The 16,511-nt window shown below is 38.8% G+C and overlaps 1 protein-coding gene across 3 annotated transcripts in view; it reads left to right on the top strand.

Annotated features, from left to right (window-relative positions):
• RB195_018851 (uncharacterized protein) overlaps positions 1-16,511 on the top strand; it is a gene marked incomplete at both ends in the record, with an annotated part of 36,468 nt that overhangs the window by 6,059 nt on the left and 13,898 nt on the right. For all 3 annotated transcript variants that reach the window (XM_064186457.1, XM_064186459.1, XM_064186458.1), the window contains 13 exons: positions 7-104; positions 278-417; positions 4,981-5,072; positions 5,130-5,250; positions 5,303-5,439; positions 6,765-6,842; positions 6,912-6,988; positions 7,145-7,226; positions 7,280-7,372; positions 7,435-7,596; positions 10,721-10,873; positions 11,923-12,000; positions 12,856-13,068. In XM_064186457.1, coding sequence (XP_064042338.1) covers positions 7-104; positions 278-417; positions 4,981-5,072; positions 5,130-5,250; positions 5,303-5,439; positions 6,765-6,842; positions 6,912-6,988; positions 7,145-7,226; positions 7,280-7,372; positions 7,435-7,596; positions 10,721-10,873; positions 11,923-12,000; positions 12,856-13,068 — 1,524 coding nt within the window. The remainder of the gene's footprint in view (positions 1-6; positions 105-277; positions 418-4,980; positions 5,073-5,129; positions 5,251-5,302; positions 5,440-6,764; positions 6,843-6,911; positions 6,989-7,144; positions 7,227-7,279; positions 7,373-7,434; positions 7,597-10,720; positions 10,874-11,922; positions 12,001-12,855; positions 13,069-16,511) is intronic.

Genomic DNA, 16,511 nt, shown 5'->3' with positions numbered 1-16,511 from the left:
TTGGAGGTAGCATTACAAGAGAAATGGGCGGATGTGGCAGAAATGATTGGTGTGGGTGATGATGTAGTTGGAGGTGACCACGCTATCAAACTGCTGTACATGAGGTAAGATAATGCATTTTTTTTTGTTTTATTCTTCTTCAATCGTGCGATATCCATGTGGCGAACAACTGGTTTAACCCGCTTTCGGCCTTGAAGAGGGTCACAAATCAAGAAGATTTTGACTAAGGTGTATCAATTCTATCTATTTGTTCACATATTTATTCCATGTTTTGCAGATACCTGTCAAAATACGAACAGATTGAGACCATCGGTGATATAGATGATATGTTGGATGGAGAAATGTCTCGCTCCAGGGGCAGACAAGTCTCTTTCTTTGCTACAAATGACTGTCCTATCGGAATGGGGCGCAGCCACGGTAATTTCCAAGAGGCTCTTTTTTATAGTTTTACAAGTTATTCATCTCTACAAAGAAGATTACGACTTTATAATATGAGTGCCCTTCAAGGCGACATATCAGGAAATGGAAGATGTTGGGATTTATCCTCGACTAGGTAATGGTGAGAGTGCAGCTCATGACTATGAGCGTGACCAAACTCAGTTTTGCCTTATATTATGGAATGAAAGACGTGAGAGATGACCTTGATTGCACTTGCATGGTGCAACTTGTTACACGATAGAAGGCGGGCAACTCCGCCATCGTCCAACCTCCACACTTCAACAAGTTTTACTAAGACAAGCGGCAGAAACGGCTTCACTTCCAAATTCGCAGGCGTATTGTGAATTCCCATAGTTTTACTACCCATTTTACTACGTTTTACTACTAAGTTGCTTCGCTAGGGACAAGAGCAACTAAGATTGTTTCACTCATCATTCCTTTGCATCTCTCCGCGAATAGATAGAGGCATGTAGTTCACGACTGTGAGCGCGACCCCCTTCACGATCTCTTCCTCTGTGTATTCGTGGAGAATATTGTGATACGTTGCCTTCAAAGGTTCTGCATAACTTGTATTGTAGGTGTACCTCGCTTTTATCGCTCCTTGGGTCTAAATTTTGCTTTGGCCACTCCAGTTTGCTCTTTCCAATTCTACAATATGGAGTTTTTGATAGAATAAATAGTTATGCCGTTGATACCTCATTGTTGTCAATCCGATTTTGTTTCTAATGCTTAAGTTTGAAGGGCTTCTGCAGTACTAATAGTTAAAGTCTCTTTGTTTTCGAATTAAAGCTTCTCCATTATAACTGATATCTGTTATTGATTGTCACATATGCCGATAATCAGGTGTCTTCCAAATGTCTATTGCTCTCGGAAAATCCAACTCAGATTTTCCCAGTACAATTTGGTCGATCGATTTTTTCCACTCATCAGTGTGCTGGAGCCAATCAGACACGTATGGAATGTACTTATTTAGACCTTTATGAACCGCAACTCCATATGCCGTCATCGGCTTCAGCAGTGATAAGGTAAAGGGTTTGGGGTTTCCTGTAAAGTCATTAGTAGTTGTCGCCGGCTTGTTTGGCCAAGGCATGCAGGCCTTTATGCATTCTTGGCTGGATGGCATATGGTACGGTATAAACTGCATGGCCTCATCTAAATCTACTTAAACGGCTGCGCGGGCGGTTGCGTCGCGGCGCGCTGGCCACTTCTGCCAAATCGGCGGCCCTTCACAAGCGTGAGGGCCTTTGGTGTTAAAAGGCATTCATAGCTATACGACCTGAGGTAAAAGGTGAAAGTGATAACTTCTACCTTCGCTATATCTGCTACATTGTCTATTCTAGCTTTAAATGTCTGCTAGCTAAGGTAAGTTATTCCTAGATATGTATTCTATGTTCTGACTTCCTTCTCACTTAAGTAGTCTTTATTTCTTGACATGTGCTAGCATGGAGTTGTTTTTGGCAGGAACGTTAATGATTCGTGGCTTCTACAACTCACGGCTGGCACAATCCTATATGTTAACGCATTCTTTATGTAGTTGAAAATTGGATTTCTTTTACGAGTTGTAAGCATATGTTCCACACATTTCCACTGATGTTTATCTCTCCTCTTTAGAGATTGATTCCACCTTGCTCTCCTTCTTCGTTGTTGAAATCATTCCATTTCTCCTTTGAACTGAACAGTATTGCTTTTCAAATAATCGCTTTTAATTACTAGTTTAATGACTAGTCGAATGTACAGTTTTCGGAGAGCATACTATTTTGCTGGGATAGTGATTTGCAGGCGCTCGAAGTAAGGATTTCGCGAAACTCAAAGTGATTTTTGTGTATTACAACGCTTCATCAACCTCTGTGTACGTCCATATTTCTTTTCACTCTATCTGCTTTGCCTTATGCTTTATTTTGGGTATTATAAGACTGTCAAGTTGTTAAATGCATGGTTATCGCTATTGAAAGTCTCTTTATATCGCAGTCGTACAATTCAAAGTTGTATCTTCAGCAATTCAATAATTAAAAGCGATTATTTGAAAATCAATGCAGCGCAGTTCAAAGGAGAAATAGAATGGTCTCAGCAAGGAAGAAGGAGAGTAAGGTGGAACGCAGTCTCTAAAGGGGAGAGATAAACATCAGTGGAAATGTGTGGGACATATGACATATTCAATAATTAAAAGCGATTATTTGAAAATCAATGCAGCGCAGTTCAAAGGAGAAATAGAATGGTCTCAGCAAGGAAGAAGGAGAGTAAGGTGGAACGCAGTCTCTAAAGGGGAGAGATAAACATCAGTGGAAATGTGTGGGACATATGACATATTCAATAATTAAAAGCGATTATTTGAAAATCAATGCAGCGCAGTTCAAAGGAGAAATAGAATGGTCTCAGCAAGGAAGAAGGAGAGTAAGGTGGAACGCAATCTCTAAAGGGGAGAGATAAACATCAGTGGAAATGTGTGGAACATATGGCTCGTACAACTCGTAAAAGAAATCCAATTTTCAACTACATAATGCATTAACAGAGAGGATTGTGCCAGCCGTGAGTTGTAGAAGCCACGAATCATTAACGTTCCTGGCAAAAACAACTCCATGCTAGCACATGTCAAGAAATAAAGACTACTTAAGTGAGAAGGAAGTCAGAACATAGAATACATATCTAGGAATAACTTACCTTAGCTAGCAGACATTTAAAGCTAGAATAGACAATGTAGCAGATATAGCGAAGGTAGAAGTTATCACTTTCACCTTTTACCTCAGGTCGTATAGCTATGAATGCCTTTTAATACCAAAGGCCCTCACGCTTGTGAAGGGCCGCCGATTTGGCAGAAGTGGCAGCGGGCCAGCGCGCCGCGACCCGACCGCCCGCGCATCCGTTTAAGTAGATTTAGATGGCACCTAAACTGCATAGACTATTTCTTGCGTAACTGCGTAATTCCTAGGAATTAGTTTAAAGGTAACGTATTACGAAACCGAGGATGTTAGATTGTGTGGGCAAATATTAGAGGTATAGATTAAGAGCTTGAGTGTGATCCCGTTCAATTCTCCCCAATCGTCCTGAAAATGTTTCTTGCTACGAAGTACATTAGAACGTGCACCCTTGCACACGCTCTGGTTCTTTCAGCAGCTTATACTTGAATAGTCTGCTGGAGCACAGAGCGCATACACAAGAGTGTGCGTTTTTATTTTCATCCGCCTCCGAATATATTTGGCAAAACAGACTCCAACATCGTTAGAAGTGTTTATGTAACTAAGAAGTTTTCGGACGTGTTAGTTGTGTTGGACTGCAGTTTTTGTAGCCTCAGAATTAATTTTCTGGACGTGGTGAGTTTAAGATTGGAATTACGAATGTTCAAGCATTTCTGAATCATCTGCGCGAGGTTTGCCTCCGAAAACGTATGTGAACCTAACAGAGAATGAAAAAAAATAGTTGCGAAAATCTACTAGCACAAACATGCATCTTACTTCATTTTCTCCAAGTGAACTTCTTGCATTTGTTGTTAACTTCACATTGATTTTTCGTCTTTGTTCCACAGCGATGTTATGGTCCATCTTAATCAACCTAACCGACATCTGAATCAGTTGGACATGTGATAGTAGTAGTAGAAGTTATGTTGCAGATTAAACTTGTTATTAAATCTTTAAAAACGATACTATCTGGGTGAGGTAAAACGATATAAAACACTCGATAGGGAGTTTCTCGATCTGCAAGATAGCCGTATTGCGGTTTTTTTCTAAATTTTATTTATTCTTTTTTTTTTCTCAGCTCATCGAAATAAAGTGTCGAGTGGCCAGAGCGGAACATTTTCGACACCTTCTTCTTGCCTTTGTTTGAGTGAGGCTGCTTGTGAGATTTGAAGTGTGTCTTAGAAGATCAGATCAGCCATGGGAAATTTAAAAGAAGTGAACGAGAACCAAAATGCAAAAGAAAGCATTGTAAAAAAAAAAGAACAGTATTGTCGAACGTTGGGAACCATATAAGGAACAACAATAGATTGATTAATTTGCAGTAGTGTTTTTTTTTTTCAAAAAAGGTTGGAAGATGAGCTTTCCCCCAACCCAAGACTGTTGATTGTCTTCAAGCTCAAAATCTCCATTTTGAAATTCGAATTATAGCAGCGTATGGTACCATCAAGTATTGCTACTTCTCCTTGTCAACTACAAATCCCATCTTCAACGGTCTCATAGTCGATTAAATGTCAAAATAAATGGACGAAGACGAAAAAGACGTTTTGTCCGCTTGGCACCACATTTCAATGATCTCAAAGGACAAGCTATAAAAGAGAGAACACAATATTTTTATGGCGAGAAGTTGTTTTTTTAAGTGCATTTTTTGTAGTACTTTTTATTTGTAAGTACATTTTTTAATTGGAGAGAAAAACACTCTCGACTTATTCCTCAACCCAATATTACAAATGTGTGACTACTGCCGCACAACTTTTTACTTACTCATATAAAATACCTTCTAATAATTCTCTTCTAATAATTCTTGTTCACAATTTTTTAACCTCTGCTAGTGTTCAACATGTTCAGCTTGCACTCCAGCTTTTTTTTAAAGAATATATCCGTCGCGACGATCGTGGAAATCCTTCAACTGATCCGGATTACGGGAGATTGATCAAATCTCTCTTGAGTGGATTGCCAAATGAGGTATATCCATTAATTTGGTGATCTTCTTTGGAAATAATTCGTACATTTTTATTCTAGGTTGATTTTGCTATGAACGTTTGTACGTTGTTATCTCATCCTGGACCTCGACTCCTTAGGCTATGTCATGCACCAAATATAATTACTCTCCTCATGGCCCACTGTGGCATTTTTGATGATGGTACGTTTAAGCTACTTAGTATTTTTGCCTATGTTACTTCTAACATATGCAGAGGACAAGGATCTTTCGGATCTTGCCACTGCATGGCATAAGAATGGTGGTCGTGACTTCACCTCGTTTTGGGCCTCTGCTGGAATCCCGAACGACTTCCTTGAAAAATTCGCTCCACAAGCGGTTTTAAGAAATGTGGTATGTGGACTCTATTCAAGCTCTTCTTATTTCGCTACGCTTTATCTTTGTTGAGCATGCAATCATAGCGCAACCTACGAATCCGTAAATCAAATGCATAACCGTAAATCAAACTGATCACTTCACCTGATTTTTTCTTCTTGCGTCTTAGCTGACGAAATGTGCCCTACGGAAATCAACTCTTCAATACTAGCTTAATTTATGCGATTTTACTTCGTCAATTTTGCGGATGTAAAAATTGCTTCGTAGGAGAACATTCTGGTATTCCTAAATCATCTCTTTATTCGTAGGAGATCTTTTGCTCTTTCGCTCAACGTTACTTGTAAACTTCGTCCGGGACCTTACTTACTACTTAGTGACAAACTAGTTATCGAGAATTTTCTTGAATGCTTTTAACGGTCGCATCCGTACTCATCACCCCGTATACTTGCTAGTTTTCTTTTCAATTTTATATGATGCCTAGAAGTGCACACATTATTTTATTATAAGTTAAGCATAATAGAGGAAGAACTTTATTATTAAATAGGGTGTTAGCATAAAACTTATGATATAAATGCATTTTCAGTCGGTGAAATCCGCTGCTTTTGTATCCATCGCATGCAGAACTTTTCATAAACTTTTATACTTTTAACAGTGTGGCGAAGAGTACGGGAGTATTCTCAATTTCATTATTTAACGCATTGACTACTTCGTTTCCAAAAATGAGGACTCTTTCATGGGTAACTAGAAAATACCAATACTAATACCATTGCTCCTATGATCCGCTTCTCCTCACTGCACCTTTATCATATCTCTGACTGTCTAACCACAGAATCAGTTATTGACAATGCTGTTTCCAATTCTTCCCCAGCAGTCAGAAGATGTTCCTTGTCCGTTACATCCTAACTGATGATGGAGCGGCTTTCCAGGTTTCTTTTAGTACACGACACCTATTGTTCACCTTGAAAAGCGCAAATAAATGTTCAGAAATTGTTTTGGACATTTTTCAATATGAACAATAAGTTTCGAAGGACTGTAAAATCTCAGGTAAAAGGGGTCTAGCTCAAGTGATGAGGATCCTCCAACTACCACATGTACACTACTCCTTGAGAACTCTGTTGTTCCAAAAATTTATTCAAGTCCGCTATTCTGTCAGAAAAAAAACATCTTGCAGTCGAAGCTCTCAATTTTAGTGAATTTAAACATCGCTGTTGTTTATACGATCCCTCATTAATTATCACTTCATCTAGTTCATCAGTGTTATCACCAATCAACGAATTTCTCTGTGGCTTTTGTTGCTCGTGATTACTCTGCTCGGTTTAGCACAATTATTTTGTAATTTATAGGACCTCGATTCCGATATGTTCACTGGCTTAGCCAACGAATTTGACGTAAGGGATCCAATGTCCTGGAGAATTAATCAGGTATCATTATGCCAAAGATGCATGGCAGTTTTGGGGCGGCTACGTTTTTGTTTAAAATAACTTTACTAGGTGTCAACTGTCGTGAGGAACTTGTCGTTTGAGCCGATAAACCGTGTTACTATGGCTCAATGTTGGCCGTTGTTCAGGTTCTTTGAAAAATAATTCGTCAATTAATTTTTCACAGTCTTCTATATAGAAAAGTTCGAGAAAAAATCCTCGAATCGCTCTCAAATTTTGAATGCATGTAGATTCTCGAAAAAAAAAGCTCTCAAATTAGACGTTGTCTTTAGTACATTTTTAAGATTCTTATTTCTTTGTGCAAGCAGCAAATGGGCACCTCTGTATACAGCGGCCATGGATACTTTGAGCAACCTCGCCTGCGATGTTGGTGCTCTTTTTATTCTCAGTCTATACTCTTACAAGCTTTCTTGTTTCAGATAGATCTGACCTGGCATAAAATGATACATTGTGCTGACCACGCACTCTTGCGCATAATTAGAAAAGGAATATTCAGTACTGACAAATTCAAGGTTCATTATCATTTGCTTGTGAGATCATTATCAAGTTGTTTGGAAGTAGCGTTTTTTTCTAGCTCATTCGGTCACTGGAAATTCTGACTGCTCTTTGTAGCTTTGAGGGTAATGAAGCTACTATTTGCGATTTCCTAGACAAGAAGATCTTCGAGCACATTTTTGATATTGTCTGTATCAAGGATATTATGATGTGCGTATATACACTGGAGTGTTTATACCAAGTGAGTTCGTTAGTCTCCGACCTTTTACCTCCCGCCTTACCACTTTTTTAGACAAAGTCTAAAATCTTGTAATCCTGATTTTCTATTCTAAAATGTTGTAATTTGCTAACGAATCCTCTTCCTCTCTTTTTTCTGTTTTAATCCATTGTATTTGGTTTAATATTATATTCGTTGGTCTTCGAATAGTTCCAAATTCTCATTAGTTATCTTAAAACTTTTATCAATCAAATTAGTTCATTGCAATTTTGGAATAGTTATTTAAAAGACAATACATCTGACGTATCACTCTACTTAGGATGCGCCAACGCGTTTTGCTACGATTCGTAATCGTTGAAGTTTTGGAACGCATGTCGCAGTGGGATGACACCGCGGCGGGGCTTGGCTAGTTTTGCGGCAGTTTCGAGCTATCCACTGTGCGCAACAGCGGACCTCTTAAAACTGCGCTACGCCCTCCCATTTATTTAGAAGTCGGAAATTCTGTTATCTTAATAGTCAAGAAATCCTAAATCTCGGTAACTTAGAATATAAAAATTATTTCCTTCATTTAGAGGGCCTGTACACAAGTGGAATAGTAATGGGATACAATATTTTTCCTTCGCGATTATTCTCAACACTATCTGCAACACCCCGCATGGTTTTGATCTGGTTTTTGTTTACGAGTTGGAAAGTTGAAAATTAAAATTTTTTCGTCAAACGTTTTGTCTTTGTACTGTGCATTCGTTGAGTTCTTACCCCCATATTGTGTTGACGTTTCCTGCGGTTTGAGCGGTAGTTCGGCCAAGTTTGAACTTGTAGACTTGTAAATTTGAAGAGTGTTGTGACTGGTCATGGTAAAATAAGAATCAAATTATTTTATAAGAGCGTCTTGTAAAACCGAGTTTAATTTCATATTTATTTATTTAAAAAGGTTATAAAATAAGCTTCCCAACAATGTAGTAAAGTAATGCTTCGTAAAAAGGTCTTACTTTATTGCAGCAAAGTCAGTAAGAGGTTCCGCGACTGCGGTTCGCGATCGCCGTAGTGCCAACCAAGCCCTTCATCCTTTCTGGGTCGATAGATTGGTACCAGATTTTTCTGGATGAAAAAACACTTGACACTAGCTAAGGCAAGCAGTCCGTCTCTGAATTGATTTGTATCTCACTTGGTCTTCCTATTATCAGAATGTGTCATGTACCCTCGTGAATAGCTGGCTAGAATCCTTCTATTGAGGGGGAGGAAGACAGATGATACTATTGCACATTTCAGACCTCCTGTTTAATTCGCATTTGCAAATCTGGGGGTTCATATCCATGCGGAAAACAATTCGGGGTGCAGCAAATTGCCGTCGCAAGTTCCTACCTAAGACTGTGGTGCTGACACTGCCATAGGGAAAGTTGAATGGTGGTTATTTTCCTTGTTCATAGAGTGGTCGACCTATGACTAGCAGTAATGTATTAGCGGAATAGAACTTAGTCATTCTTTTACCCGGATTTATTTTTCATTTTTTGCCAACAAGGTCCTAATGAGACGTTACTTATGGCCTGTCGTCTCGACAACCTCGTCTTCATCAAAGACCTGAGAATGGTTCGAGGTTTTTAATGCTATGCATCTTTATTTATTGAAATTTATTTATTGAAAACACCTGCAGGTGTGCCATAAAACAAAACAAAAAAAAAAACAAGATGGAACCTGGAACAATCCCTTCAAAGCGATATCTCATCAGAATCTTCCGCTCTCCATGTTATGTTAATTCACGAGAAAGATATCTTTTAGGAGGGCATTGGAGGTAATCTGGATCTCCTTCAAAATACCATCCATGAACAACAAAAATGAGTGACTTTCGTCATTAGTAATAGAAAAACACTCATTGTTTATGTCGTTCGTGAGTTCTGTGAGTTATGAGATTGTCCCACATTCTTTAACACTATCCAGACACCAACACTTAATTATGCTGCAGACAACCTATGAGAGCGGGGTGGTTCACTAGCCTCAGTGGTCGCTAAGGCTGGCCAGTTTGTTTTCCCGTTTGGAGTTCTTGTGTGGTGTGCATACAATTTTAAAAAAGAACCATTTTCGGGCCTATGATAAAGACGGGCTTGTCGAAACGTCAGGCCATAAATGAACTTTCACCAAAGCTTCGTTTTCAAAACAGGAAAACAAATCCAGTTTACAATGCCGAAGTTTTAAGAAGAATTTAAAAAAAAAGCTAGAGAAGTGGGGATGTTGAAAAATGTCACAAAGTACAAAATTTACGCTGAACAAGTAGAACAATGAAAAAGAAGAAGGAATCTTTTTTTATCATCTTTCTGTAAAAGAAATGTATTGAAAAAAGCATTACTAATTTACCACTCTTGCAAAGGAAGCAGTGTTTCGAAACAGTCATTTACGAATAGAGCGAGATGTGTAGTTAGGGCACTTTTCTTGCTGCTTGCAAAAATCCGCTGAAATAAGCTAGAGTAAAAGCTAAGCTGGGTTGAAATTATCTAAGGTGTGTCCGTTAGTAAAGAAAAAATCGCCAGACAGTCAAGAGTATTTGGGAACGCACTAGAATTCGCTCGAATTTTGATTTAGAAGCGAGTGGATTCCGATTTATGATGGACTGAGAAAATACTATGCAGAGCAAACCCGCTAAGAACGTTGCTAGCTTATTTAACTTCTGAGACCGTTATGAATCCAATTTCTTTCTCGTATCATAGTTCTTTAGCCCATATCAATCATTTATTTCAACCATTACTATTTTAACGACATGTATAAAGGTAATTAAATAGGTAGTTAAGTATTATAAAAAAGTGCAAAATACAATATAAGATGGAAAAATCTAATAATTCATAATTTAAAACAAAATAAGAAGTAATATATGGATAGAAATCCCCTCTCTCGGTCAACCACTCATTACGCTTAAATTCTTGTATACATCGTATCAGTAAACATTTCTCCATCGCCGCGGTCGACGACCCTTTTCAATTGTCCAAAACGGGACGCACTCCTTTACCTGGAAAATGTCTGCCTCTTCCTCATCGCACCTATCTGAATATTTACAATTTCACATTTGATTTGTGGTTATTTTTGACTCTCTGCAGATGTCTATTTATTTCATACCTTTTCATGTTTTACATTGAAAAGACAGAGATAGTGAAGCTTACAGATATCGGAAATGGGTGATGTAGCGTGCCAGTTACTGGCGGAATTACCGAGAGCAATTACTCAGCTGGTCTCAATGGCTACTCTCGAAGCTGTCAGTTTTGGTCCAGCTGGCCTTGCCGGTATGAAGGTGGTGGAATACCAGCCTACTCATTTGGTAAATATTGTTGCTATTTAATGTATGAAATTTTCTCAATCTAAGAATGCTGCCTTGACCACTCAGTTTGACACCTTTTCGAATGCTGTGTAACTTCAGCGACCCCGTACAACAAAAGGGATGTGTCGTGACTAATAAGGAGAGAAATGGTGGTGTAACTTTCTTGGCTTCAGCAGAACGTTTGGTCACTTTTTTTAACAGAGATGAATACTGAGCTTTGGAGTAATAATTTCGTAGACTGGCAGTAAAGTTAAAACGTTCCAGTGATACGAATTGTTCGTATTGTACTTTGAATTAAAAAAAAGAGTGAACCAGCACCCCTTTCCCAACTACAATGTTTTCAACATGTAGTGTTGCGTTTAATTACCATAAGGTGAATTCGTTTTGGTTACCAGATTTATTTTCCTTGTTGATTTGTTTTTTTTTTGTTTTGAGTGAAAAAACTTAATGTAGATCTAAACAGATGAAGCTAGGAATATTGGAATCTCTCTTCAAATTAGGATTGCGCGTGTAGTCCACAAATATGGGCATGATCACACTCAGTTCCCCCTTGTGTTCTGAGAAAAGCGGTGTAAAGAGGCTTGTGCGATCCCATCTCCCCGATGGTGCAACCTATTACGGATGATGGAACGAAGAAAATTCGCAATGAGTCTACGTTTGCAGGTGCAGCAACCTCTGCTGCTTGTCTCAGTTATATTAGTTGGACTGAGGAGGACGTAATAAGTTGCATCGTTGGGTAGCAAAAGGCCACTTCACGTCCCTTCTTCTGTACTACTAGGAGGAATTAAGTGTGATCACGCTCGTATCCACGAACTATATCACAATCTATTTGTGGAAAGGTCGGAACATCGTCAATATCCTCATACTCGGCCTTTGTCAAGTAGTTCTCACTTATTGCAGTTCCTGTGCGGCACGAAGAAAAGTCTCATCAGCACAGAATTCTGAAAAGATATCTTATGATCTGCTTCCATAATATACTGTTCAGCGAAATTATATGTACTTCTTTCTTATAATAGTCTGGCTTCTCGTAATGTCATGTTTTAATCTAGATTCAGCCGCACGTTGTGCAACAACATCATGGTCAACTCACAATACAACATCATCAAGCACAACAAGTTCAGCAGCAGGTGAGCTAAGTTGCATAGTTGAAGTTGTTTTGGACTCTTCGTAACTGCTTCTAGGTGCGCTAATCAAGAAGGATTAAAAACGGAAAACTCCTTCATACTATAGCCTCTTTATCACGGGACGCGACCGTATTGCGCTACTTTTTGACTGGTCTGGTTATACACCTTCGTCTCGCACAGCATTATGTCATTATTAAAACCACATGTTATTTATACAGCGATAAATTTACAACCGCTTTCGGATTTAATATGATAGGTAGTCGATTAACTAGGCTAACTTAGGGAAATAACTTGCAGTGGAACTTTAAGAAAATGAAATTTATTTCAAATTTATACACAAATTAGGCACTTATTGGTAAGAGCACCAAAACAGAATTTAAAAATAACTTACGTGCTATTTTCGACTTGTTTATGGCTTGAAAAAAGAAAAAAATAAAGTGTATTTGATGATGATCGTACGACTTCATATATAAGTTTGAACTTTATACTGTAACTTAGGGCAGATTTTAAACTATAAATCGTATTTCCCATCACAGTGTTCAAATCGAGTATTTATTCAAATCTGCTCTATGTCTGAACAACTGTGTGTTTGGAAACAATATCTGGTCTGTAGTATCTAAAACAGTTTTTGAATGTTTGTAGGGATCATTCCACTGCTTGAACTCGGAAAGCGCACAAATTGGTTTGCAAACCCAATTGGCTGAAATGTTCAGCGCTTCATGAATCCTGACCCGCATAGGCTGTAACTAAAATCGCTATAAATTATTCATTTCATGAACCGGCACCAGATCCTAGCGACTCTCATGTCGAGGACGGTGCTAGTGTGTCGTAGACCCTACAGAAGAATTTTGTTTGCAGTCGAGGGTTTTGTATTCTGGAAGTGCTCAAATCGCTGCCGCTCCACAACAGATGCGACATTTGATGCAACAACAACACGTGCAACATACAAACGTTCACGTGCCACATCCTCCACAGCACGGGTCGCTGCTGCCACAAACGTCAAGAACCCATTTCTCTCCTGCTCCTAACGTCACTGCTGGGACGCAGAGCAGTAGTGCAGGAGAAAACAAGGTAAACATCAACTTCCTCCATTCAAAAATTTTGTTTAGAATCTTCAGTTCTGGTATTTTGTGACTATTTGGGCTAAGTATAGGGGGTTTGGTAGGTTGGCGGTAACGATGGCTTCATAGTTCTGTTTGGTGACTAAAATCAGGCACTTGTTGGAATCCTTTATCTCTTCGTACAACTTCTCTCCATGTGAGAGGTGAAACGATGAACTGTCTCCTCTCTCATGCATCGCCCATCTTTCTGTTTTTTTTTTTTTTTTTTTTTTTGGCGGTCTATCTTCCATTAATTCTTGTGTGCAACTATAAATTAACTGAGTATAGTAACTTGTTTCACAGGGTCAGTTAGTTCTGTCATTCATCCATTCATTATTATTGCTGTTATTATTGTTATTATTATCTTATCAGTTCATCATTTTGGTATAGTAAAATTAGAATAGTTTTGTAAACCACATACATATGTGGTTCTAGAGTAGTTAGTATAGTTGTAGTAGTAACTTATACATGAACACATTTCAGCTATGTTTGCTTCTTTATAACACTCTCCCTCATTCGATATCATCTGAATCTTCTACATTTTTTACGCTGTCTATTAAATGCAGATCTTCTGCTATATCCCACCACTCGCTTTGCGCATCCAACAGCATACGCGCGTTGCTGTCCACCACTTTTTTCTTTTTTGTCGCGGTGGTACCGCGACAAAAAAGGTGGCATCGCGAGGTAGAAGATCACTTGATTGAACAACATTTTCACTAAGTTACGTGTACGAGGCTTAACATATTGTCTATGCGCTATGCTAGGACGTTATACACAAAAATCACGTAGAGGGAAGAAGTGTAAAAAAGCGAAATCATCGAGGGGTCAAACCAAAAGCCTTCAGCTATTCGGCCCATCACCCTACCCTCTAGGCTACGACTACTGATTGCATTGGTTTCAGTTCCATTCTTCATTCACAAAGCTGTCGTTTTTATTATTCTCATCAAAACAATGATTTTCCTTCTATTCAAACTTCATTCGAGCAACTGGCTGCTACGATCTGCATTTGCTCTAAAGCTTTTATGTAGTTATGGTCTCAGTTTTGGATCAGATACTGACTTGACAAAGTTCTCTGATGAGGTCAAATTTATTATCTGGATATATAATTGTTGCACCTTGTACGCGTTACAAGACTTAGCTGTTTTATTTCATAGGTAGTTTTTTTCGACCTTTCCTCTCAATATATGAAAAGGAGCTGCAATCTGACTATAAATTGAAGGGCTTGCTTTGAGAGTGGATTCCCTTTTGGTGGTATGGTAAGTCACCACGTCACCACACCACCAAAAGGGATTTCACTGACTTACCACACCACCAAAAGGGATTTCACTGACTTACCACACCACCAAAAGGGAATCCACTCTCAACGCAGGCACCTTCAATTTATAGTCAGATTCAGCTCCTTTTCATATATTGAAAGCCAAAAGGGTCAAGTTTCATTGGTTTTCCGGAGACTTAACAATTGATGAGAATCTAATTTTTCAGTTGGGAGGGATCTTTTTCGTCGTGCTACGTGAACTATTCGTTGCGCTGAAGCAACCTGTGTTAATGGGACTTATACAAACGTTCTTAATTTTTGTCATTATTGAAAGTGATCCGGTTCGAGTCGCTGCCTCAGGCTCTTCAAAACACTGCCTGAGTCAAAACACTCCAACTAACGTTGAGCCTATCCAGAACTCCAGCTTCAGTTCGTTCTAAAAGAGCAGAAAGTCAGGAGTTTTGGCTAAGACTCACTTTCGATTCTTGTGACTGTAATTGTTTAATGTGTTCAATAGATGAAGTTTTGTCACAAATTACCTATTTTTTGCTTGAGCTGTAACCAAAATTGGTATTGAACTTTATTAATTTTTCGACCTTTCGACGCTATTGCCTTCGTCAGCGCCTGAAAAATCAAAGCCGTTAGTGCATTCAAGCGATAGGCAAATCCAAAAAAAAAATCAAATCGGCTATTACTTACTCATATGCTAAATCTGAGAACGTAATACATCGTTTCATGTTCAATTTTACACTTTTCGCAGTTATCCAAAACGCCTTTAGCGTTCTGTGTGCTATGATCTTGGACTCGAAGGATAGTATCAATAAGTAGCCAGCTTACCACTGCGCTGCCTAAGTTCGACTTGAATTAAACTCAGTCGATGGCGTAACGCAAGCAGAATTCTGTCCGGTTGAACTAGTTTTGCGAGGGGTTCTCTGCAGACAAAGGGGTTTGCGCATGTCTTCAGCATTCAGATGGGATTTTCGAAAATAAACAGGCAAGCGATTTCGTAGTGAAATTATGTAACGTTCGGATAATTCAATTTCTAATAGATGTAGGAAATCGCAACGGCATACAGTCAATTATATCAATTAGTTCTCGAATCTCAGTTTAGAGATACGAAGTTTTCGTACAGCATAACATATGTCAGTGATGTTTTTTGTTTGCCTGTTTGTACTTTTTCCGTTGAAAAGATTATGATGTCGACAGTGAGATGTCCGGTGATTCTTTGCACGATTTTATCATGCACTGTCTGGGCTGTACGATATATTAGGTTGTTCGGATATAAACGAGACTTTTGACTCAAACTTTCAAACATCAAAAATTTTTTTATAACAAGTCTTTATTCCAAACAATATTCTCCACAACTATCAACAACGCTTCGCCATCGATCATGCAGGTTGTGGATGCCGTCCTCAAAGAATTTGGTTGGCTGTGAGTCGAAGTATGATGCGACCCAAGATCGGACTTCGTCGATATTGTTGAACTTTTTCTCCGACAATCCGTGATGCATCGATTGAAACAGATGGCAGTCCGGAGGAGCCAGGTCCGGACTATACGGCGGATGCGGCAAAACTTTCCAGCCCAACTCTTCGATTTTTTTTTCGATTTACGGACAGCTTTATTTTCATCACTCAGCTTATGAGGAACCCATTTGCCGCACCGATTTGTCTTCCCGATTGTATGTAAATGCTCGTTAATTGTCGAATTCGAACATCCGAACTCTAGGGCAAGTTTTCTTGTAGGTAGTTTGTGTCGGATCAGACTCGATCGCCTTCTTCAGTAATTCGTCGTCTACCACTTGAGGACGACGTCGGTGTTCTTCGTCTTCTAAGCTCTCATTTCCATTTTCGAAGCGTTGAAACCATTAGTAGCATTGACTTCGCGAAATCACATCTTCAATAAAATAAAAATAAATAAATAGATAAAAATTTTTTATTTTTATGAAATAAAAAATTTCATGAAATAAAAAAATATTACAGACATCAAAAATAAACAAAAAAGAAAGTAAAATATACAGGAAAACGTCAGGAACAAAATGGATCCAAAACTGTCCAAATTGCTGTTCGAAATTCGTAAAGTTTCGAAAGTCTCGTTTATATCCGAACAACCTAATGAATAGCAGCACCCTTCGCACTGTAGCTTGTGATTTCGACATGCTT

The sequence above is a fragment of the Necator americanus genome, chromosome II, assembly GCF_031761385.1.
Source record: "Necator americanus strain Aroian chromosome II, whole genome shotgun sequence".
Taxonomy (NCBI): Eukaryota; Metazoa; Nematoda; class Chromadorea; order Rhabditida; family Ancylostomatidae; genus Necator; species Necator americanus.
The sequence above is the reverse complement of the archived record's forward strand: the minus strand, read 5'-3'. Positions and strand labels throughout refer to the sequence as shown.